This window comes from Mauremys mutica, chromosome 5 (assembly GCF_020497125.1).
Source record: "Mauremys mutica isolate MM-2020 ecotype Southern chromosome 5, ASM2049712v1, whole genome shotgun sequence".
Classification (NCBI taxonomy): domain Eukaryota; kingdom Metazoa; phylum Chordata; order Testudines; family Geoemydidae; genus Mauremys; species Mauremys mutica.
The window spans coordinates 2,548,503-2,574,124 of NC_059076.1; the positions used below are offsets into that span (position 1 = coordinate 2,548,503).

Below are 25,622 nucleotides of genomic sequence, written 5' to 3' on the forward strand. Positions count from 1 at the left end.
CCTTGGCTCATGATAGCAAATTGGGTACTAAATGGCTATTAGCCAGGATGGGTAAGAATGGTGTCCCTAGCCTCTGTTCGTCAGAGGATGGAGATGGATGGCAGGAGAGAGATCACTTGATCATTGCCTGTTAGGTTCACTCCCTCTGGGGCACCTGGCATTGGCCACTGTCGGTAGACAGATACTGGGCTAGATGGACCTTTGGTCTGACCCGGTACGGCCTTTCTTATGTTCTTATGTAACCCTTCTGATTTAGTAACTTACAATGGTAATTCGTATGTATAGGCTATATCAAATCTAATATACAGTAGTTAGTTCTAGACCCCTATTCAGAAAAGCACTTCAATCCCATTGAAGTCATTGAGACTTGAGCATATTTTAAAGGTCTTACATGAATCAGACCTATACTGTTTCCACTCCAGAGCATAGGTAGAGCCCTGCAAATCCGCAGATATATGCTGTATATCCACATGGATCATGAATCGATGTAGATCCAAACTTTGTATCTGTGCAGGGCTCTAAGCATAGGACACTCTCTCTGAATAGCTGAAACTTTTAATGACTGTAATTGGTATGTGGAGTAGGATGAGATTCCCCTTTATGGTATGTCAGAGTCCTGGATGAGCTGTGGAACAATAAGTGTCAAGATGCAGAAAGTTTACAACCAAAGCTAGATTTTTGTCAAGACAAAAATTCAAAAGTCAATTTTAGTTTAAAAACATAAGGAGTCATGACATCCTATGACATCATTAGTGATGCAAAACTATAAAGAAATCAGCTAGTCTTTATTATACATGAAACATTGTTTGACACCATGTAATGATAGTTTTAAACTATGAGTTGATTATTGGTAAGCCCTTAGTGCGCTACACTGATCCTAAGCCCTGTGAACTCAATGGAAACACTCCCCTTGACCTAAACCAAAGTGGAACCAGACTGCTGGCACTAAACATTAAAAAGGTTGTAGAGCAGTTTTTAAACTAGGAGATGGGGGGAAAGCCGACTGCTGCAGAGGAGCGTGTGGATCGGACACTGACTTCTCTTAGGGGAGAGTCTGATGATAGAGAATCTCCAGGTTATAGTCAGGAGCAGAGGACTGAAAAGTATAATGTAAGGGCCGGATAAGATGATAAACAGTCACATAAAAAAGAATCTGGCACATCAGAAAAAGGCAGGCTAATAAACAGGGACAAGTTTCTAAAATGCTTGTACACTAATGCCAGAAGTCTAAATAATAAGATGGGTGAACTAGAGTGCCTTGTGATAAAGGAGGATATAGAAATAATAGGCATCACAGAAACCTGGTGGACTGAGAGCAATCAATGGGACACAATCATTCCGGGGTACAAAATATATCGGAAAGACAGAACAGGTCGTGCAGGGGGAGGAGTGGCACTATATGTGAAAGAAAGTGTAGATTCAAATGAAGTAAAAATCTTAAGCAAATCCACATGTTCCATAGAGTCTCTATGGATAGAAATTTCATGCTCTAGTAAAAATATAACATTAGGGATCTATTATCGACCACCTGACCAGGACAATAATAGTGACGATGAAATGCTAAGGGAAATTAGAGAGGCTATCAAAATTAAGAACACAATAATAGTGGGGGATTTCAATTATCCCCATATTGACTGGGAAAATTTCACTTCAGGACGAAATGCAGAGATAAAATTTCTCAATACTTTAAATGACTGCTTCATGGAGCAGCTGGTACAGGAACCCACAAGGGGAGAGGCAACTCTAGATTTAATCCTGAGTGGAGCGCAGGAGCTGGTCCAAGAGGTAACTATAGCAGGACCGCTTGGAAATAGTGACCATAATACAATAGCATTCAACATCCCTGTGGTGGGAAGAACATCTCTACAACCCAACACTGTGGCATTTAATTTCAAAAGGGAGAACTATGCAAAAACGAGGGGGTTAGTTAAACAGAAGTTAAAAGGTACAGTGACTAAAGTGAAATCCCTGCAAGTTGCGTGGGCCCTTTTTAAAGACACCATAATAGAAGCCCAACTTCAATGTATACCCCAAATTAAGAAACACAGTAAAAGAACTAAAAAAGAGCCACCGTGGCTTAACAACCCTGTAAAAGAAGCAGTGAGAGATAAAAAGACTTCCTTTAAAAAGTGGAAGTCAAATCCTAGTGAGGCAAATAGAAAGGAGCACAAACACTGCCAACTTAAGTGCAAGAGTGTAATAAGAAAAGCCAAAGAGGAGTTTGAAGAATGGCTAGCCAAAAACTCCAAAGGTAATAACAAAATGTTTTTTAAGTACATCAGAAGCAGGAAGCCTGCTAAACAACCAGTGGGGCCCCTTGACGATCGAAATACAAAAGGAGCGCTTAAAGACGATAAAATCATTGCGGAGAAACTAAATGGATTCTTTGCTTCAGTCTTCACGGCTGAGGATGTTAGGGAGATTCCCAAACCTGAGCAGGCTTTTGTAGGTTACAAATCTGAGGAACTGTCACAGATTGAGGTGTCACTAGAGGAGGTTTTGGAATTAATTGATAAACTCAACATTAACAAGTCACCGGGACCAGATGGCATTCACCCAAGAGTTCTGAAAGAACTCAAATGTGAAGTTGCGGAACTATTAACTAAGGTTTGTAACCTGTCCTTTAAATCGGCTTCGGTACCCAATGACTGGAAGTTAGCTAATGTAACGCCAATATTTAAAAAGGGCTCTAGGGGTGATCCCGGCAATTACAGACCGGTACGTCTAATGTCGGTACCGGGCAAATTAGTTGAAACAATAGTAAAGAATAAAATTGTCAGACACATCGAAAAACATAAACTCTTGAGTGATAGTCAACATGGTTTCTGTAAAGGGAAATGGTGTCTTACTAATCTATTAGAGTTCTTTGAAGGGGTCAACAAACATGTGGACAAGGGGGATCCGGTGGACATAGTGTACTTAGATTGCCAGAAAGCCTTTGACAAGGTCCCTCACCAAAGGCTCTTACGTAAATTAAGCTGTCATGGGATAAAAGGGAAGGTCCTTTCATGGATTGAGAACTGGTTAAAGGACAGGGAACAAAGGGTAGGAATTAATGGTAAATTCTCAGAATGGAGAGGGGTAACTAGTGGTGTTCCCCAAGGGTCAGTCCTAGGACCAATCCTATTCAATTTATTCATAAATGATCTGGAGAAAGGGGTAAACAGTGAGGTGGCAAAGTTTGCAGATGATACTAAACTACTCAAGATAGTTAAGACCAAAGCAGATTGTGAAGAACTTCAAAAAGATCTCACAAAACTAAGTGATTGGGCAACAAAATGTCAAATGAAATATAATGTGGATAAATGTAAAGTAATGCACGTTGGAAAAAAAATAACCCCAACTATACATACAACATGATGGGGGCTAATTTAGCTACAACGAGTCAGGAAAAAGATCTTGGAGTCATCGTGGATAGTTCTCTGAAGATGTCCACGCAGTGTGCAAAGGCGGTCAAAAAAGCAAACAGGATGTTAGGAATCATTAAAAAGGGGATAGAGAATAAGACAGAGAATATCTTATTGCCCTTATATAAATCCATGGTACACCCACATCTTGAATACTGTGTACAGATGTGGTCTCCTCACCTCAAAAAAGATATTCTAGCACTAGAAAAGGTTCAGAAAAGGGCAACTAAAATGGTTAGGGGATTAGAGAGGGTCCCATACGAGGAAAGATTAAAGAGGCTAGGACTCTTCAGCTTGGAAAAGAGAAGACTAAGGGGGGACATGATAGAGGTATATAAAATCATGAGTGATGTTGAGAAAGTGGATAAGGAAAAGTTATTTACTTATTCCCATAATACAAGAACTAGGGGTCACCAAATGAAATTAATGGGCAGCAGGTTTAAAACAAATAAAAGGAAGTTCTTCTTCACGCAGCGCACAGTCAACTTGTGGAACTCCTTACCTGAGGAGGTTGTGAAGGCTAGGACTATAACAATGTTTCAAAGGGGACTGGATAAATTCATGGTGACTAAGTCCATAAATGGCTATTAGCCAGGATGGGTAAGAATGGTGTCCCTAGCCTCTGTTCGTCAGAGGATGGAGATGGATGGCAGGAGAGAGATCACTTGATCATTGCCTGTTAGGTTGACTCCCTCTGGGGCACCTGGCATTGGCCACTGTCGGTAGACAGATACTGGGCTAGATGGACCTTTGGTCTGACCTGGTACGGTCTTTCTTATGTGCAATAGAATTGGCATCAGGCTCCCAGAGAAAATATGAAAAAGCAAATAGAAGGGAAAAAGCAGGCTGCTAAGAATGACAAAGAGCATGACTTTTTTGTTGTGCAAAAACCCTAAAACCTTGTCACAGAACTCTCACCATTGCAAACATTCAGACTCGCTTTAACCCTCTAAGTATAAATAAGGAATGCGCTCTGTTCGGGTTAAGTATAAAGTTCGTAGGAGATAAGACCATTTGACAACTTTCAAAATCTCCACGTCGGAAACAGCACAGTCTGGAATTGCTGAGTAAGACAGTATCATTTGTTCATGTGTTTTTATTTCTGGAATTTCACAAACCTGCTTTTGTTCAATAGGAATATGACATGTTAACAACTGCAATGTATCCCTACAGGAAACAGGCAGATCAGACTGGTGAATGGGTCAGATCATTGTGCCGGAAGAGTGGAGATTTATTACAATGGAACCTGGGGAACAGTCTGTGATGATTCCTGGGACCTGGCAGATTCCAATGTTATTTGTAGAGAACTGGGATGTGGACATACCATCAGTGCAACTATCTCTGCACATTCTGGGGAAGGATCTGGGCAGATCTGGCTGGATGATGTAAACTGCTCTGGGAATGAATCCAGTCTCTGGGAATGCCCATCTGGAGGATGGAGTTTGCATAACTGCAGGCACAACGAAGATGCAGGAGTTGTCTGTTCAGGTCTGTTCTGTGAATGCTCTCCTAAGCCCATTTAGCCTGGAATTAATATATGAGGGGAATGTTAACTAAGGATGCATCTATGCTGCAACCTGCAGTATAATTGGATCACAGGTAATACCTATGTTAGCTTTACCTACATAAGCAGAGTTAAAAATAGCATTGTAAATGTGGTACTATGGGCTTCAGCTTGGTTTGTATAAAGACTCTGGAGATGCTGGATAGGTACTCGCATTGCCATCCTGCGCTGACCCATGCTGCCATGTCTACAGTGCTATTTTCACTGTGCTACTGTGGGTAGAATCATAGAATATTAGGTTTGAAGGGACCTCAGGAAGTCATCTAGTCCATTCCCTTGCTCAAAGCAGGACCAATCCCCAACTAAATCATCCCAGCCAGGGCTTTGTCAAGCCTAACCTTAAAAACCTCTAAGGAAGGTGTGACGATGTGGTTCTGGCGGGACCCAACTTAGAGTGCCAATTCAGGACAAATCACTTAAACAGGGCAGTTACAGCCCAGGGGAACTGTCACAGATTGAAGTGTCACTAGAGGAGGTTTTGGAATTAATTGATAAACTCAACATTAACAAGTCACCGGGACCAGGTGGTTGGGGTTTTTCCAACTCTAAGGCAAACCAAACCAGCCAGACAAAAAGGACTTTGGTCTCACCCCACTGGCTAACCACAAGTCACACAAGCAATTTCCTTAGACACTCCAGTTTCCCAGTATCACCACCAGTGCCACTCGTCCTGGGGATGAATGGTTATGAAAACCAACACCCCAGTAAAAGAAAACAGTTCTCTCGATCCCAAAGAATCAAGCCCCAGACCCAGGTCAATATACATATCAGATCTTAACCACAAAACACGCTGTTGCCAATCCTTTAGAATCTAAAATCTATAGTTTTATTCATAAAAGGAAAGAGATATAGATGAGAGCTAGAATTGGTTAAATGGAATCAATTACATTCAGTAAAGGCAAAGTTCTTAGTTCAGGCTTGTAGCAGTGATGGAATAAACTGCAGGTCCAAATCAAGTCTCTGGAGTACATCCCCCGCTGGGATGGGTCATTCAGTCCTTTGTTCAGAGCTTCAGTTTGTAGCAAAGTCCCTCCAGAGGTAAGAAGCAGGACTGAAGACAAAATGGAGATGAGGCATCAGCCTTATATAGGCTTTTCCAGGTGTAAGAACCTCTTTGTTCTTACTGTGGAAAATTACAGCAAAATGGAGTCTGGAGTCACGTGGGCAAGTCCCTGCATACTTTGCTGAGTTACAAGGCGTATCTGCCTTCTCTCAATGGGTCAATTGTGTAGCTGATGGTCCTTAATGGGCCATCAAGCAGGCTAGGCAGAGCTAACACCAACTTGTCTGGGATGTCTCCCAGAAGCACAGCACAAATTTGAAATACAGACAGTATAGAGCCAATACTTATAACTTCAACTACAAAATGATACACAGACATACAGACAGCATAATCATAATCAGCAACCCATTACCTGGTCTTAGACACCTTATATCAGGGGTCCCCAACCTTTTTAGGACCAGGGACTGGTTTCGTCCTGACCCTCCGCAGTCATGCCTGCGGGAGGTCCAGCTGAGCCACGCGACCAGCGAACCGCCCGCAGTCATGCCTGCGGGAGGTCCACCGGCTCCAGTGGAGCTTCCGCAGGCGTGCCTGCGGGAGGTCCAGCTGAGCCGCGCGACCAGCGAACTGCCCGCAGTCATGCCTGCGGGAGGTCCACCGGAGCCCCGGGAGCAGCGGACCTCCCGCAGGCACGACTGCGGAGGAAGCGCTCGTCCCGCGGCTCGGGTAGACCTCCCGCAGGCACGCCTGCGGAAGCTCCACTGGGTCGGTTCGCGGCCCACTTTCTAAGAGGCCGCGGACCGGTACCGGGCCGCGGACCGGGGGTTGGGGACCCCTGCCTTATATGACGCCCTTTACATAAGATTTGGTGCCACTACATGACATTGGTTGCAATCATGTTCTATATGGTCCCAGTTTATATCAATAACGTCACAGAAGGAGATTCCACCACCTCCCTAGGTAACCCATTTCAATGCTTCACCACCTCCCGAGGGAACCCATTCCAATGCTTCACCACCCTCCTAGTGATATAGTGTTTCCTAATATCCAACCTAAACCTCCCCCACTGCAACTTGAGACCATTACTCCTTGTTCTGTCATCAGGTACCACTGAGAATAGTCTAGATCCAGCCTCTTTGGATGTAAAACAAGTGTGGTGCAGTCACACATTGGACTGCAGCGTAGACATACCCAAGACTCCAGTTCAGCAAATTATACCCTTTTACCTAAGCACTGAAGTAGATGCTTAGGTTCCATTTAAATCAAAAGTGCACCATGATTCTTTTGAATTCTATTAATAAATAATACAGGGAGTTTATAAATATTTTATATAAAATGTGTATTAACTTATCCAGTGTCAAAACAGTTGTAAACACCAAAAGTTTTCAGAGTCATGGGAGACCACTACTGATGATCATCTCCACATCTCAGTGTTTAATTTCTCTAGAATGCCATCACTACAACATTGCTCTTTACTGCATCTAGCTCATGAGTCAGTGATCCATCCGTATTCTGAAAAGCACTTAAGCATTTGCTTAACTGTAACTCTGTGTTTGAATTTCATTTACATCAATATGATTTAAGCTTGGGCTTAAAGTGAAACATGCTTACCAGCCTTACTGAATAGGAATAATATGTGCTTAATTTTTTTCTTGAATTAAGACCCTAATCAGATTAACTTGTTTAGCAGAAATTATAAAATGTGGCTGTAATGAATTTATCATTTTCAGCATCAGTGAAATAAAACAACCAGTCTCAGAGCTCATACAATCATAGAAGATTAGGGTTGGAAGAGACCTGAGTAGGTCATCAAAGCAGGACCAAGACCAACTAAATCATCCCAGCCAGGGCTTTGTCAAGTTGAGCCTTAAAAATCTCTAAAGATGGAGATTCCACCACCTCCCTAGGTAACCCATTTCAGTGCTTCACCACCCTACTAGTGAAATAGGTTTTCCTAATATCCAACCTAAACCTCCCCCACTGCAACTTGAGACCATTACTCCTTGTACTGTCATCTACTACCACTGAGAACAGCCTAGATCCATCCTCTCTGAAACTTCCTTTCAGGTAGTTGAAGGCCGCTATCAAATCCCTCCTCATTCTTCTCTTCTGAAGACTAAAAATCCCAGTTCCCTCAGCCTCTCCTCATAAGTCATGTGCTCCAGCCCCCTAATCATTTTTGTTGCCCTCTGCTGGACTCTTTTCAATTTTTCCACATCCTTCTTGTAGTGTGGGGCCCAAAACCGGACACAGAACTCCAGATGAGGCCTCACCAGTGCCGAATAGAGGGGAGTAATCACTTCCCTTGATCTGCTGGAAATGCTCCAACTAATACAGCCCAATATGCTGTTAGCCTTCTTGGCAACAAGGGCACACTGCTGACTCATATCCAGCTTTTTGTCCACTATAATCCCCAGGTACTTTTCTGCAGAACTGCTGCTTAGCCATTCAGTCCCCAGCCTGTAGCAGTGCATGGGATTCTTCTGCTCTGAATTTAGGACTCTGCACTTGTCCTTGTTGAACCTCATCAGGTTTCTTTTGGTCCAATCCTCCCATTTGTCTAGGTCCCTCTGTATCCTATCCCTACCCTCCAGCGTATCTACCTCTACCCCTAGCTTAGTGTCATCCACAAACTTGCTGAGGGTGCAGTCCACGCCATCCTCCAGATCATTAATGAAGATATTGAACAAAACCGGCCCCAGAACCGACCCTGAATTTGATACCAGCTGCCAACTAGACATCGAGCCGTTAATTACTACTCGTTGAGCCTAACAATATAGCCAGCTTTCTATCCACCTTATAGTCCATTCATCCAATGCATACTTCATTAACTTGCTGGCAAGAATACTGTGGGAGACCGTATCAAGAGCTTTGCTAAAGTCAAGGTATATCATGTCCACTGCTTTCCCCATGTCCATAGAGCCTGTTATCTCATCATAGAAGGCAATCAGGTTGGTCAGGCATGACCTGCCCTTGCTGAATCCATGTTGACTGTTCTTGATCACCTTCCTCTCCTCCAAGTGCTTCAGAATGGATTCCTCCATGATTTTTCTGGGGACTGAAGTGAGGCTGACCACTCTGTAATTACCCGGGTTCTCCTTTTTCCCTTTTTAAAAGATGGGCACCATATTTGCCTTTTTACTATCATCCAGGACCTCCCCTGATCTCCACATGTTTTCAAAGATAATGGCCAGTGGCTCTGCAATCACACCAGCCAACTCCCACAGCGCTCTCGGATGCATTCAATTCAGTTCCATGGACTTGTGCATGTCCAGCTTTTCTAAATAATTCTTAACCTATTATTTCATCACTGAGGGCTGCTCACTTCGTCCCCATACTGTGCTGCCCAGTGCAACAGAGCTGACCTTGTCTGTGAAGACTGAGGCAAAAAAAGCATTGAGTACTTCAGCTTTTTCCTCATCATCTGTCACTAGGTCGCCTCCCCCATTCAGTAAGGGTCCCACACTTTTCCTGACCTTCTTCTTGTTGCTACATACCTGTAGAAACCCTTCTTGTTACCCTTCACATCCCTTGCTAGCTGCAACTCCAACTGTGCTTTGGCCTTCCTGAATATACCCCTGCATGCTCGAGCACTATTTTTATACTCCTCCCTAGTCATCTGTCCAAGTTTCCACTTCTTGTAAGCTTCCTTTTTGTGATTAAGCTCACTGAATATTCTCTGTTAAGCAAAGCTGGTCACCTGCCATATTTGCTATTCTTTCTGCACATCGGGATGGTTTGTTCCTGCGCCCTCAAAAAGGCTTCTTTAAAATACAGCCAGCTCTCCTGGACTCCTTTCCCCCTCATGTTATTCTCCCAGGGGATCCTGCCCATCAGTTCCCTGAGGGAGTCAAAGTCTGCTTTTCTGAAGTCCAGGATCCGTATTCTGCTGCTCTCCTTTCTTCCTTGTGTCAGGATCCTGAACTTGACCATCTCATGGTCACTGCTGCTCAGGTTTTCACCCACTTCTATTTCCCCTACCAATTCTTCCTTGTTTGTGAGCAGCAGGTTAAGCGAAGCATGGCACCTTGTTGGTTCCTCCAGCACTTGTACCAGGAAGTTGTTAGCCACTTGGACACTCAAATTATTTGTAAACTTAGGGTAAAACTTGTTAATAAAAGGTATTATGCATTTCAGTCATTTACAGGCTTCTTATCTCAAATATTTGCTTTCTGAGAATGTAATGTAGAATTACAAAATGGTCACTTGGATAAATGGAAATAAAAGTACAAAAGACTCATTTGTTCTTTGACCAGAAAAGCAGTGTACAGATGAATATTTCCAGCTAAGCTTTAAAGCCATTACTCCACCACACAGTGCATATAGCGAGACAAGTTTGCAGAACATCATGGAGGAATCTTGCAGGCTACTGAGAATGGGAAAGGGATGACATTTTATGGGAGCAAATTTAAACCCTTAAACATCAAGGATTTTGTCACAGAGGTCACGGCCATGACAAAATATAACCCTAATCCCCCTCAAATTTGCCTGAGGAATAGGTCCTGTAGGGACTGAGAATTACAGAGTGTAGAGCAGATGAGAAACCATCTGGCAACCTACAACATCTTCACATCTGGAATAGCACAGTTAGAAAGACGTCTATCATTTGCTCAGATGTTTTATTTCTAAATTCTTACAAAAAGTTTCTTGTAGGATAAGAAAATGACGTATTAACAAATGTGATTTATACCTACAGAAAACAAACAGATTAGACTGGTGAATGGAACAGATCATTGCTCTGGGAGAGTGGAGATTTATTATAATGGCACCTGGGGAACAGTCTGTGATAATTCCTGGGATCTATCAGATGCCAACGTTGTTTGCAAACAACTGAGATGTGGACACGCCATCAATACAACTGTCTCTGCTCGATACGGGCTAGGATCTGGGAAGATCTGGCTGGATGATGTGAATTGCTCTGGGAATGAATCCAATCTCTGGGTGTGTCCTTTCAGGGAATGGGGTCAGCACAATTGTGGAGATCATGAAGATGCTGGAGTTATCTGCTCAGGTCAGTTTTATGACTGCTCTCTTCAACTTGATTAATTAAATTTAAAGCAATAAAATAAGAAGTCAGCAGATAAAGATAAAGGAACATCTCCTTGCTGGTCACAGAACATTTTGGTATTTGCTGCCTTTCAGATCCTGAGAGCTGAGTTCAAAACCATATGTGAGTCAGAAGTGAGAAAGAGTCTAGTGTGTCTCTTTTCTTACTCACTTACTCATATATTTCATCCCCTAATGTTAAAAAAGGCAAAACACTGATCAAGAGAGGCAAAAGACTTGAGTAGTTGATTGAATGATTGCAGCAGGTTAGAAACGCAGTGCACTGGCAGAGCTGCCTGGGGGTCCAGAAGAGAAATAGCATGTGATTCTCAGTGTCTTCATTAATGTGAACTGTCAGCACTGAAATTATTGAGGTACAAAGGTTAATCAGTATCTCGCCACATTTGTAATTGTGCTGCCTGTTCATTGCACAGATCTAGAGTTAATCAAACTAATACAATGGGTGTCCCTACTTCCTCCTATTCCCCAGGAAGACCATGATCCATTCTGAAATTCATATATGTTGCCAGTATTAGATTGGGAAAGCTATGCAATATTTAGCACCTACAGTATATAATATAAGGACATAAGATGGTTAAGTGAGTTTAATTAATCCATTACCTTCACTTTGTACACTATGACTGTATGGAAATTAAGGTTGCTTTGCTATAATATGTAGTCAACAAATTACAGACAGAAAAATAAAGATGGACATATAAGAGTTGACACAGAATATTGAATTTAACACTGGAAATTTAAGAATTTAAGTAAGTAAATCATTAGAGCTGTCAATTAATCTCTGTTAACTCACGCAATTAACTCAAAAAAATTAATCGCAATTAATCACAGTTTTCATAGCACTGTTAAATAATAGAATACCAGTTGAAATGTACTAAATATTTTGGATGGTTTTCTACATTTTCATATATATTGCATTCTGTGTTGTAAATGAAATCAGTGTATATTATTTTTATTACAAATATTTGCACTGTAAAAATGATAAACAAAAGAAATAGTATTTTTCAATTCATCACATACAAGTACTGTAGTGCAATCTCTTTATCATGAAAGAGCAGTGTACAAATGTAGATTTTTTTGGTAATGTAACAGCACTCAAAAACAAAACAGTGTGAAACTTTAAAGCCTACAAGGCCAGTCAGTTCTACTTCTTGTTCAGTCAATCACTAAGACAAACAAACTTGTTTATGTTTTCAGGAGATAATGCGTCCCTTTTCTTATTGACAATGTCACCAGAAAGTGAGAATATGACACTGTTGTAGCTGCATTGCAAGATATTTACATGTCAGATATGCTAAACATTCGTATGCCTCTTCATGCTTCAGCCACCAGTCCAGAGGACATCCTTCAATGCTGATCATGCTCATTAAAAACAATGTCTTAATTAAATTTGTGACTGAACTCCTTGGGGGAGAATTGTATGTCTTCTGCTCTGTTTTACCTGCATTCTGCCATATATTTCATGTTATAGCAGTCTCGGATGATGACCCAGCACATGTTGTTCATTTTAAGAACACTTTCACTGCAGATTTGACAAAACGCAAAGAAGGTACCAGTGTGAGATTTCTAAAGATAGCTACAGCACTTGACCCAAGGTTTAATAATCTGACATGCCTTCCAAAATCTGAGAGGGACAGGGTGTGGAGCATGCTTTCAGAAGTTTTAAAGGAGCAATGCTCTGATGCAGAAACTACAGAACCCGAACCACTAAAAAGAAAATCAACCTTCTGCTGGTGGCATCTGACTCAGATCATGAAAATGAACATTCGTCAGTCTGTACTGCTTTGGATTGTTATCGAGCAGAACCCATCATCATCATGGACACATGTCCCCTGGAATAGTTGTTGAGGCATGAAGAACTATATGAATCTTTAGCGCATCTGGCATCTAAATATCTTGCGACATTGGCTACAACAGTGCCATGAGAACAGAATTCTGTATTCAGCAGAATACAGACCCTGGACTACAGAAAAGCAGACTTTGACTCCCTCAGGGAGCTGATGGGCAGGATCCCCTGGGAAAAAAACACAAGGGGGAAAGGAGTCCAGGAGAGCTGGCTGTATTTTAAAGAATCCTTACTGAGGTTGCAGGAAAAAAACATCCCGATGTGTAGGAAGAATAGTAAATATGGCAGGTGACCAGCTTGGCTTAACAGTGAAATCCTTGCTGATCTTAAACGCAAAAAAGAAGCTGACAAGAAGTGGAAGATTGGACAAATGACCAGGGAGGAGTATCAAAATATTGCTCAGACATGCAGGAGTGAAATCAGGAAGGCCAAATCACACTTGGAGTTGCAGCTAGCAAGAGATGTTAAGAGTAACAAGAAGGGTTTCTTCAGGTATGTTAGCAACAAGAAGAAAGTCAAGGAAAGTGTGGGCCCCTTACTGAATGAGGGAGGCAACCTAGTGACAGAGGATGTGGAAAAAGCTAATGTACTCAATGCTTTTTTTGCCTCTGCCTTCACAAACAAGGTCAGCTCCCAGACTGCTGCACTGAGCAGCACAGTATGGGGAGAAGGTGACCAGCCATCTGTGGAGAAAGAAGTGGTTCGGGACTATTTAGAAAAACTGGATGAGCACAAGTCCACGGGGCCAGATGCGCTGCATCCGAGGGTGCTAAAGGAGTTGGCGGATGTGATTGCAGATCCATTGGCCATTATCTTTGAAAACTCATGGCGAACGGAGGAGGTCCCAGATGACTGGAAAAAGGCTAATGTAGTGCCCATCTTTTAAAAAGGGAAGAAGGAGGATCCAGGGAACTACAGGCCAGTCAGCCTCACCTCAGTCCTTGGAAAAATCATGCAGCAGGGCCTCAAGGAATCAATTCTGAAGCACTTAGAGGAGAGGAAAGTGATCAGGAACAGTCAGCATGGATTCACCAAGGGCAAGTCATGCCTGACTAACCTAATTGCCTTCTATGAGGAGATAACTGGGTCTGTGGATGAGGGGTAAGCAGTGGAGGTGTTATTCCTTGACTTTAGCAAAGCTTTTTATATGGTTTCCCACAGTATTCTTGCCAGCAAGTTAAAGAAATATGGGCTGAATGAATGCACTATAAAGTGGATAGAAAGCTGGCTATATTTTTGGGCTCAACGAGTAGTGATCAACGGCTCCATGACTAGTTGGCAGCCGGTTTCAAGTGGAGTGCCCCAAGGGTCGGTCCTGGGGCCGGTTTTGTTCAATATCTTCGTTAATGATCTGGAGGATGGTGTGGACTGCACCCTTAGCAAGTTTGCAGATGACACTAAACTTGGAGGAGTGGTAGATACGCTGGAGGGTAGGGATAGGATACAGAGGGACCAAGACAAATTAGAGGACTGTGCTAAAAGAAACCTGATGAGGTTCAAGAAGGACAAGTGCATAGTCCTGCATTTAGGACAGAAGAATCCCATTCACTGTTACAGACTAGGGACCGAATGGCTAGGAAGCAGTTCTGCAGAAAAGGACCTAGGGGTTACAGTGGATGAGAAGCTGGATATGAGTCAACAGTGTGCCCTTGCTGCCAAGAAGGCTAACGGCATTTTGGGCTGTATAAGTAGGGGCATTGCCAGCAGATCGAGGGACGTGATCATTCCCCTCTATTCGACATTTGTGAGGCCTCATCTGGAGTACTGTGTACAGTTTTGGGCCCCACACTACAAGAACAGCAAAGAATCCTGTGGCACCTTATAGACTAACAGACGTTTTGCAGCATGAGCTTTCGTGGGTGAATGCCCACTTCGTCGGATGCAAGCGTGGAAATTTCCAGGGGCAGGTAAATATAAGCAAGCAAGAAGCAAGCTAGAGATAACGAGGTTAGATCAATCAGGGAGGATGAGGCCCTGTTCTAGCAGTTGAGGTGTGAAAACCAAGGGAGGAGAAACTGGTTCTGTAGTTGGCAAGCCATTCACAGTCTTTGTTTAATCCTAAACTGATGGTGTCAAATTTGCAAATGAACTGAAGCTCAGCTGTTTCTCTTAGAAGTCTGGTCCTAAAGTTTTTTTGCTGCAGGATGGCCACCTTAAGATCTGCTATTGTGTGGCCAGGGAGGTTGAAGTGTTCTCCTACAGGTTTTTGTATATTGCCATTCCTAATATCTGATTTGTGTCCATTTATCCTTTTCCTTAGAGACTGTCCAGTTTGGCCGATGTACATAGCATTCTTAAGGTGGCCATCCTCCAGCAAAAAAACTTTAGGACCAGACTTCTAAGAGAAACTGCTGAGCTTCAGTTCATTTGCAAATTTGACACCATCAGTTTAGGATTAAACAAAGACTGTGAATGGCTTGCCAATTACAGAACCAGTTTCTCCTCCCTTGGTTTTCACACCTCAACTGCTAGAACAGGGCCTCATCCTCCCTGATTGATCTAACCTCGTTATCTCTAGCTTGCTTCTTGCTTGCTTATATTTACCTGCCCCTGGAAATTTCCATTCTTGCATCCGACGAAGTGGGCATTCACCCACGAAAGCTCATGCTGCAAAACGTCTGTTAGTCTATAAGGTGCCACAGGATTCTTTGCTGCTTTTACAGAACCAGACTAACACGGCTACCCCTCTGATAGTTGACACTACAAGAAGGATGTGGAAAAAATGGAAAGGGTCCAGGGGAGGGCAACAAAAATGATTAGGGGGCTGGAGCACATGACTTATGCGGAGAGGCTGAGGGAACTGGGATTGTTTAGTCTGCAGAAGAGAAGAATGAGGGGGGATTTGATAGCTGCTTTCAACTACCTGAAAGGGGGTTCCAAAGAGGATGGATCTAGACTGTTCTCAGTGGTACCCAATGACAGAACAAGGAGTAATGGTCTCAAGTTTCAGTGGGGGAGATTTAGGTTAGTGTAAGCGAGTGGAGCCGGGGCTCAGCCCTCTCTGGGGGGGGATGAGGGGAGCCACACTGGCTCATTACACTCCGGTTGGTCCGGGAAAATCACCCTGCAGTCCTTGTGGTAGTTGCCCGCCCGGTGGGCAAGGGGCTCAGGTCCTCCGGGAGGGCTGAGTAACAGTACAGTTAAGGCCCGGCCCTAGGTCAGGGTGGGGCAGCAAACACAGAGTCAGAAGGCTCAGGCCCTGGGGCAGGGCTGAGCCACAGTAACAGTTTTAAGGCCTCCTCAGGCCAGGGAGAGGGGGAGTCTGCCACCCCGGGGTGCAGTGGCAGGGGGGACGCAGGCCCGCCCACTCCACTGCGTCCCAACCCAGGGCCCTAGCAGCGGCCAAAGATCCGCTGCTTAGTCAGTGGGGATCCTGGCCACAACACACTGACATAGGTTCCAGTAATGCCGCAGCCTGACTGGGGTTGGCTGTTCCTGGGCTACTTCTGTACTCCCCCTCGGGGCCTACCTGGGCCCTAACATTGGCCTGTGGAGGGTCCACGAGCATGGGCTAGTCGCAGCCGGGGCTGGGTGGCAGGTCCAGCAGTTCCTCGGGATAGTCGGCCCAGGGTAGCTCCGGCGGCTCCTCCAGGTAGCAGCGGGCGTGGGGAAGCTCCGGCGGCTCCTCCGGGTAGCAGCGGGGGCGGGGAAGCTCCGGCGGCTCCTCCAGGTAGCAGCGGGGGCGGGGAAGCTCCGGCGGCTCCTCCAGGTAGCAGCAGGGGCGGGGAAGCTCAGGCCAGTCTGGGCAGCTGCCCTGGGTCACAGGAGTTTCCCAGTCTCGAGTTCCCTGGGGGATGTCTGCTCTCTCTGATGGCTGGGGCTGGACTGAGCTCTGAGGGCCAGCTTTTATAATTCCAGGTCGCCGCCTGACCCTTTGAGGGGCGGGCCCAGAGCTCCATAGCTCCGCCCACTCTGGCCTCCAGCTGGGCTCTCCCTCCTCTGGGCAGGAGGGGAGCCACACCTGCTCACTACAGTTAGATATTAGGAAAAAACTTTTTCACTCAGAGAGTGGTGAAACACTGGAATGGGTTCCCTAGGGAGGTGGTGGAATCTCCATCCCCAGAGGTTTTTAAGGTCAGGCTTGACAAAGCCCTGTCTGGGATGATTTAGTTGGGGTTGGTCCTGCTTTGAGCAGGGGGTTGGACTAGATGACCTCCTGAGGTCCCTTCCAACCCTGACATTCTATGATTCTAACACCTGTTGTCACTTTCAGGTGACGTGTAAACAAGAAGTGGGCAGCATTATCTCCTGCAAATGTAAACAAACTTGTTTGTCTGAGAGATTGGCTGAACAAGAAGTTGCAGGTTCTAAAATTTTACATTTGTTTTATTTTTGAATGCAGGTTTTTTGTACAAAATTCTACATTTGTAAATTCAACCTTCATGATAAAATTGCACTACAGTACTTGTATTAGGTGCATTGAAAAATACTATTTCTTTTGGTTTCTTTACAGTGACAATACATGAAATCAAAAATAAATATAAATTGAGCAGTGTACACTTTGTATTCTGTGTTGTAATTGAAATCAATATATTTGAAAATGTAGAAAACGTCCAAAAATGTTTAAATAAATGGTGTTCTATTATTAACAATTAATTATGTGTGATTAATTATGATTAATTTTTAATCAGTTGATAGCCCTATAAATAATGAAATGCCACTTCAGTTGAAAAGTATAATTCATCTTCCCCACTACCATCCCAACAAGGAACCATCCCAACAAGAACTGCTCTTGAGGTTTTTTTGGTTTTCTTTGTCTGTTTCTTTTGTGAAAATAGACTTCATAATAGTGAATTTCCAGTAGAGCTGTCGGAAAATAGAATTTCTCTTGGGAAATTCATATATTTCTATATTTACTTTCATTCAGAAACAGGACAAAAAGATTAAATATCAATAATTTTCATGTAAGCAAAAGTTCTAAAAAGGTTCTATTCAGAAATGTTGGCATGATTTTTTTTTGACATTTTTGATTGACATTAAACATTTTGTTTGAATGTGTTAAAATTTTTGACATTTCAGAATGGTGATTTGAAGCTAAATGTTTCATGTCTAAGTTTTCCATTGAGAAACTGGGAAATTTAATTGAAATTGACATTTTCCTGGGAGGGGGAATCAACGTTAACAAAATCACATATTTTATTGGGGAAATTTTTCTGTTAAACAATTTCAACCAGCTTTAAGAATTTAATTAAGTAAATAATAAAATTAGACTTCAATTCAAGAGTATAATTTCCTGTCTTGGACCTCAATTCTGCAAAGTAGGCACACGTTTAATAGTTTTGCAGAATTAGATCCACACTTCATTAACTGGTGACCTGGTGACAGACGCTGCTTCTTTTATCACTGTAGCAAATTCACTACTGTAGACATTTGTTAAATAATTATAATTTCATACCTATAGAATGTATAATTTGTAGTGTACTGTAGTAAGTGCTATTTAACATATTCACATCACTCCAGAACTCCGGTCTGGTTTGCTCAGAGTGGTGAAAGTTGGTTTATCTCCATGGTGTTCACTGCTATATCCTGGGTGATCTGTGGAACACTAATGATGCCAGGGTGGTGTGCAGGCAGCTACAATGAGGAGATTCAGAGAATGCATACAACAAATCCTGCATGTGTGTCATAGCAAAAATCATCCTTTCAACATGTGAACATTAAGTCATGGCACAACCATTTTTGAAGCTATGTTATAATTCTGACATACTAGATTAAAACAATGTATTAAACCTATTCTGCACTGCACTGGACCTGTCAGTTTTGATCCAGAAGCCTTGTGAAGTAAATGGAAAGTGAATGGAAAGTGTCACACTGACCGCATATGGGCCCGATTGAAAGCGGGCTTAGGGATAGCCAGGTTTCTAAATTCATGGAAGAGTTTAGCTCAGTAGCTGGCTGCCTGTTATGACACAGAGCAGCCATTTGAGCAGTGAAGCAACTTTAAATGTCTTGAATGTTGGCCAAGGGGTTATGGCCATTATCAACATCCTGCCTCACTTACAGTCCTCCAAAGTGTGAATGAGGAATGAGCTATGTGGGAGATGGGAACCAGTCTCTGTCACAGCACAGTAGGAAATTGCTGAGGATGTTGGTATACTTTGCTCAGCTGTTTTACTTCTGAAATCTCATAATCATCAATTGGTTCCTGTGACACATTAACAGCTGAGATTTAACCCTACAGGAAGCAAACAGATCAGACTGGTGAATGGGGCAGATCACTGTGCTGGCAGGGTGGAAATTTATTACCAAGACACCTGGGGGACAGTCTGTGATGATTCCTGGGACCTATCGGATGCCAACGTTGTTTGCAAAGAACTGGGATGTGGACGTGCCATCAATGCATCTGTTTCTGCTCATTATGGGGAAGGATCAGGGGAGATCTGGCTGGATGACGTGAACTGCTCTGGAACTGAAACCAACCTTTGGGCATGTCCTTCCAGGGGATGGGGTCAGCACAGCTGCGGGCATCATGAAGATGCAGGAGTGCTCTACTCAGGTGAGCTCTGTTTCTGCTCTATTTAACTGGGGTAACAGAGAATTATGAATGCACCAATCACAGTTTCATAGTAAAGGTTGAATTCTGTTTTGCACTTAAAGCAGGCATTCAACCTCTTTGTTATGTAGAAAACCTACATCACACCTGCCCCAGAGTTACTACATTTATTCTATGAGCACAGACTTAATTTTCTGAGAATTCACAAGTAAATCCAGTTTTTGAGTTAAAATATCCATTTTGAGTTAAAGTACTCATTTTAAAACAAATTGTCTCTTTCTTTTGTCCCAAATTTTAATAATGGTATAAAACAGATTCTTCAAACTCTCCATACTGTTAAAATTTATTAAAATTTTGTGCATACGCTATATTTCAAGAAATTAGGTTATAATTAAGCTAAGTTATTTTTTTTTCTTGTATCTAATTGTTATGAATATATATGCTACAGATAGGCTCAGATCAACAGCTCATGTAATTCTTTATTGGAATCATGGCAGCATCAGTGGTGACTCAATCAGTCACTGCTCTGCTTATACACCTAAACTGCATGCAATAATTCTGCTGGTTGTAGATGAGTCATTGATATAAGGTAAAATGGGCACATGTTTCTCAGTGGTACATTACTTGACTACAACTGCCACATGCTCTGATCTATGCTTGAAAGGCTTCCCATGGGATTGCTGCCATGGACCCACTGCACACTACTATCAACACTGCCAAGAGAAATGAGGCAGGAGCATAGATCCCTTAAAGTGCAGTGATATCGGGACCCATGGGCTCCCTTCATGTAGAACCAGTCTCCCCAACATAGCCCTTTGGACTAATAAGTCAGCTGAAAATTAGAGTCCAGGTTCACTAGTACACTTTGGCTGCTTTGTCCTGCTCTTGAGGTACAAAGCAACTGTGAATCTAGATTCACTGCCCTGACTGCTTTTACTAGCCGGATGTATCAGTGAATCTGCCTTTAAAAGCAGAAATAAACAATTATTTAAAGATGATGTTATAAATCTTCAAATCATTACATATACTGAATGGTAGCATTCTCTTGTCTCATATTCTTGTATGAAATGTTTAATAAATAATAGTATTTTTCAAAGGAAATTCCAAGAAAAAAATAAAATCATAGAATCATAGCACTGGAAAGGACCTCGAGGGGCCATCAAGTCCAGTCCCCTGCTCTCATGGCAGGACCAGCACCATCTAGACCAGAGGTGGCCAACCTGGGGCTCCAGAGCCACCTACGGCTCTTCAGAAGTTGATATGCGGCTCCTTGTCTAGGCACCAACTCCGGGGCTGGAGCTACAGGCGCCAACTTTCCAATGTGCCAGGGGGTGCTCACTGCTCAGCCCCTGACTCTGCCACAGGCCCTGCCCCCACTCCACCCCTTCCCGCCCCCTCCCCTGAGCCTGCCGTGCCCTCCCTCCTCCCCACCCAGAGCCTCCTGCACACCATGAAACAGCTGATGGGGAGCGGGGAGGGAGGGAAGGCGCTGATTGGTGGGGCTGCTGGTGGAGGGGAGGTGCTGGGAGTGGGGTGGGGGAGCTGATGGGGGCTGCTGACGTATTACTGTGACTCTTTGGCAATGTACATTTGTAAAGTCTGGCTCCTTCTCAGGCTCAGGTTGGCCACCCCTGATCTAGACCATTCCTGACAGGTGTTTGTCTAACCTGCTCTTAAAAATCCCCAATGATGGAGATTCCACAACCTCCCTAGGCAATTTATTCCAGTGCCTAACCACCTTGACAGTTAGGAAGTTTTTCCTAATGTCCAGTCTAAGCTTCCTTTGCTGCAATTTAAGCCCATTGCTTCTTGTCCTATCCTCAGAGGTTAAAAAAAACAATTTTTCTTCCTCCTCCTTGTAACAACCTTTTAACAACTTGAAAACTGTTCACATGTCCCCTCTCGGCCTTCTCTTTTCCAGACTAAACAAACCCAGTTTTTTCAATTTTCCCTCATAGGTCATGTTTTCCAGACCCCCAATCATCCTTGTTGCTCTTCTCTGGACTTTCTCCAATTTGTCCATATCTTTCTTGAAATGTGGCACCCAGAACTGCACACAATACGCCAGTTGAGGCCTAATCAGCACAGAATAGTGTGGAAGAATTTCTTCTCGTGTCTTGCTTTCAACACTCCTACTAATACATCCCAGAATGACGTTTGCTTTTTTTGCAACAGTGTTATATTGTTGACTCATATTTAGCTTGTGATCCTCTATGACCCCCAGATCCCTTTCCTAGGCAGTCATTTCCCATTTTGTATGGTGTGCAACTGATTGTTCCTTTTAAGTGGAGTACTTTGCATTTGTCCTTATTGAATTTCATCCTATTTACTTTAGATCATTTCTCCAGTTTGTCCAGATCGTTTTTAATTTTCATCCTATCCTCCAAAGCACTTGCAACCCCTCCCAGCTTGGTTTCATCTGCAAACTTTATAAGGGTACTTTCTATGCCATGATCTAAATCGTTGATGAAAACATTGAAAAGAACTGGACCCAGAACTGATCCCTGCAGAACCTGACTCATTATGCCCTTCCAGCATGACTGTGAACCACTGGTAACTACTCTCTGGGAACGGTTTTCCAACCAGTTATGCACCCACCTTGTAGTAGCTCCATCTCGCTTGTATTTCCCTACTTTGTTAATGAGAAGGTCATGCGAGACTGTATCAAAAGCCTTATTAAAATCTATTTTAGCTTCTGAACCTACCCTATTTTCACTGTTTAAGCAGAGTTCAGGTTGAGAATACATATCAGTAAATTAAACATAAAAATCTGTAATTATCACAAAATTAAAGCATTTCAAACCCAAGAAATTCAGAATTAATTTTATGTTTCTGTCTCTATTATAAAGGTATTAAAAAGATGATACAAATGGAGAATGTACCTGCTTACACATGTCCAAAACTGTGTAAATACATACTCAAAAATTTAATATAAACTCCAAGATAAGCTGTTGGTTGCAAATTTTTCAAAAAAATAAAAAAAAGCTCTCTCCAGAAAATACCAATTTGTTGAAACTGAAACGGGTTGTGGGAAAATAGCAGTTTCAGCTTATTGATTTCACCCCAGAATTTCCAATAGCCTGATTCAGTCAAAGGACTTGAACCATGGTCACTCACATCCCAGACACATGCCCTAATCACCTTGTTACTGGCTTTCTTCATCTCTCCTCTTGGAGCTTTCCCACTTTCTATTAAATAATGAAATATTTATTGGACAAGGGACTTGAACCTGGACCACCAACATGCCCAGTGGGCACCCAAACCATTAGGCTATTGGCTGTTCTGAAGCTATTTTCTTTGTCTCACTTGCTCTCGCTCTGATTTTTCATGAAAAACTTCACAAGGTTTCTGTTTCATCCCAACACCGAATAGGAAAAATTTCAAAATCTTGAAATATTTTGTGGAAAATGGTTTCCTGCCCACACCTATTACTGAGCCAACAGAATGCAAATAATAATAAAAAAGTAATTCTAGATTTAAAAACACGAAAAGGCATGCACCCTCCCAAGAATAACTGTGCATACACTGGTACATAGATCTTAAACCACCCATGTAAATCTAAACTCCTCTTAAGCAAGACCAAAAATAGCACATAACAAAACATGTAAGATTAGGTCTACTGCCTGCCAATACATAGACAAAGATATGTCAGTCTGCATCCTCTGTAGCAACAAAAAATATACCACAGCTGCAGAACGCCTTGGGGGAAACTGGAAGCTTAAGTTCCCCTATTGCCTTCCCCACCAAGAGTGTCTCCATTTTGTTCTTACTTTTTAAACAGGCACCATGATAGTGATGTTCTAGTAACAGGTGTTTAAGAATAGGGCATAAATTTGTCAGTAATTCCACTATTTCATTCTTTATTTCCTTTGGAATCCTTTGATAACAGTCATCTAGCCCTTGGAATGGACTGTACTTGAATCCCTCAACACTCAATTCAAAAGACAAATGTATACCTTGAACACCGGCCGTTCCTTTTAGTAATGCAGTGCATAGGGTACTGCAAGCTCTTGTTTAACCATTTATAATTTCATACTTCTGTATAGAACTCCTAATTTCTAAAATACCGTAGTGGGTTTTATTCAGTGGATAACATCATTCCAGAGCATAAGTGATTCTGAACTGTGGAGAGAGTTTAACTAGCATAATCCATTTAATAAGAGAGTTGAGATTTCCGCGCATGAAATGTAGGCAATGTCCCAGATAATTGGTGGGATACCAATAATACCAATTTGGTACGCAAGCAGCTGCAGTGTGGAGATGTGGAAAAAACTTGTAACTAAGGCTAAATATTTGGAATCAGAAATACACAAAAGTAACAATTTTTGTCAAAAAAACAAAGGAAAAGGAAAAGTCATGGCACATAATATTGTATTAAATTGTTTTGGTAAATTATGAGATGGTAACTTTTTTATTTGACTAGAAAAATGGTTTAAAAGTTTTAAAAATCACTTACCACACCGCACAGAACAGGTGGAGAGCCAAAATTTAAAAAATCATGACTAAGTCTTGCTCAGTATCAGGATGCCCAGGATGACAGAGCATTATTTATGGGGAAAAAATATCATGGATTTTGTCCCAGAAGTCACGGCCACAACAAACACATAGCGTCACTTTTAACCCCGGTCAAAGTCTGAAAGATGAACAGGCCCAAAAAGTATAAAGAAATACGACTTCTGATGGAGATGAGTCCCTGAATAACAAATTCCACATCTGAGATAGCACAGTAAGGAATTGCTGACAATGTCAGTGTCTCTTACTCTGGCATTTTATTTTTGAAATCTTACAGACATCCTTCAGTTCTATAACGATGACACATTAATAGCTGGCATTTATCTTTACAGAACACAAGCAGATCAGACTGGTAAATGGTGCAGATCATTGCTCTGGGAGAGTGGAAATTTATTACAATGGTATCTGGGGAACAGTCTGTGATGATTCCTGGGATATATTGGACTCCAATGTCATTTGCAAACAACTGGGATGTGGACACGCCATCAATGCAACTGTCTCTGCTCATTATGGGGAAGGAGCTGGGCAGATCTGGCTGGACAATGTGAACTGCTCTGGAACTGAATCCAGTCTGTGGGCCTGTCCTTCCAGGGGATGGGGTCAGCATAACTGTGGACACACCAACGATGCAGGAGTTATCTGCTCAGGTAGGTTGTGCAAGTGCTCTATTTTAACCCAAACAATAGAGCAGGGGTTGGCAACCTTTCAGAAGTAGTGTGCTGAGTCTTCATTTTTTCACTCTAATTTAAGATTTTGCATGCCAGTGATACATTTTAATGTTTTTAGAAGTTCTCTTTCTATAAGTCTATAATATATAACTAAACTGTTGTTGTATATAAAGTAAATAAGGTTTTTAAAATATTTAAGAAGCTTCATTTAAAATTCAGTTAAAATGCAGAGCCCCCTGACTGGTGGCCAGGACCCACGGTGTGAGTGCTACTGAAAATCAGCTCGTGTGTCGCCTTTGACACACGTGCCATAGGTTGCCTACCCCTGCAATAGAGTATTGATAGAGGTGAATTTAACTAATAGAATTTTATTTAAATAAATAAAATATAAACCATAACATAAAATTAAAAACATATAAATTATATTATAAATATTTAAATAAAGAAAATAAAATGCAGCAATAAAATGAAAGAGTAGCTGAGTATGATAAAGGATAATTCCCATGTGGGATTCATGATTTTTTCTGGCATTCAATCTTGTGGAATGATAAGTAACCTTGCGACTCCTGAGGGAGGAATTCAAATTGATATTTGGCTCAGAAGTGACTCTTTCTTTAATCCCCACTGTTCATGCCACAGATTTTACTATCAATGGCAATTTCTGTGCAAGACAGACACTGGACTAAAGCATTATGATGGCTGAGAGGTTAAATAGCAGGAGTCCTGCCGGTCTAGACAGATGTGTTAATAGAACATAGAGAGCAACAAGTTAATCAATACCTACCCAAATCCTAGTTGTGCTATATTTATCCTTTGCACATGCTGAGCATCAGGCTAGCAACAATGACACAGTGCCTGACTATTTATGAGAGTCAGGGTAGGAATATCAAAGTCACAGGTTTTGTCAAGGGAACCATAGCCATGTGTGGCAAATTGCTGTCACTATTATGATGGGTCTCACGCTTTCTCTTCTTTGCGGGGGGTTCAGGGTGCCATTTCTTGCCCCTGAAATGGAATATTAATTGCCCCACTAGTGTCTTTGAGGAGGGGAGTGGAGAGGGAGGG

At 42.5% G+C, this 25,622-nt stretch overlaps 1 protein-coding gene across 1 annotated transcript; it reads left to right on the forward strand.

Annotated features, from left to right (window-relative positions):
• The first annotated feature begins 47 nt into the window (after positions 1 to 47).
• Positions 48 to 25,243, forward strand: LOC123371177 (deleted in malignant brain tumors 1 protein-like). The gene is made up of 6 exons (XM_045018476.1): positions 48 to 51; positions 4,581 to 4,895; positions 10,671 to 10,985; positions 19,066 to 19,380; positions 24,222 to 24,536; positions 25,197 to 25,243. Exons 1-6 carry the CDS (start codon positions 48 to 50, stop codon positions 25,241 to 25,243), a joined length of 1,311 nt encoding a protein of 436 aa, XP_044874411.1.
• The last annotated feature ends 379 nt before the right edge of the window (positions 25,244 to 25,622 follow it).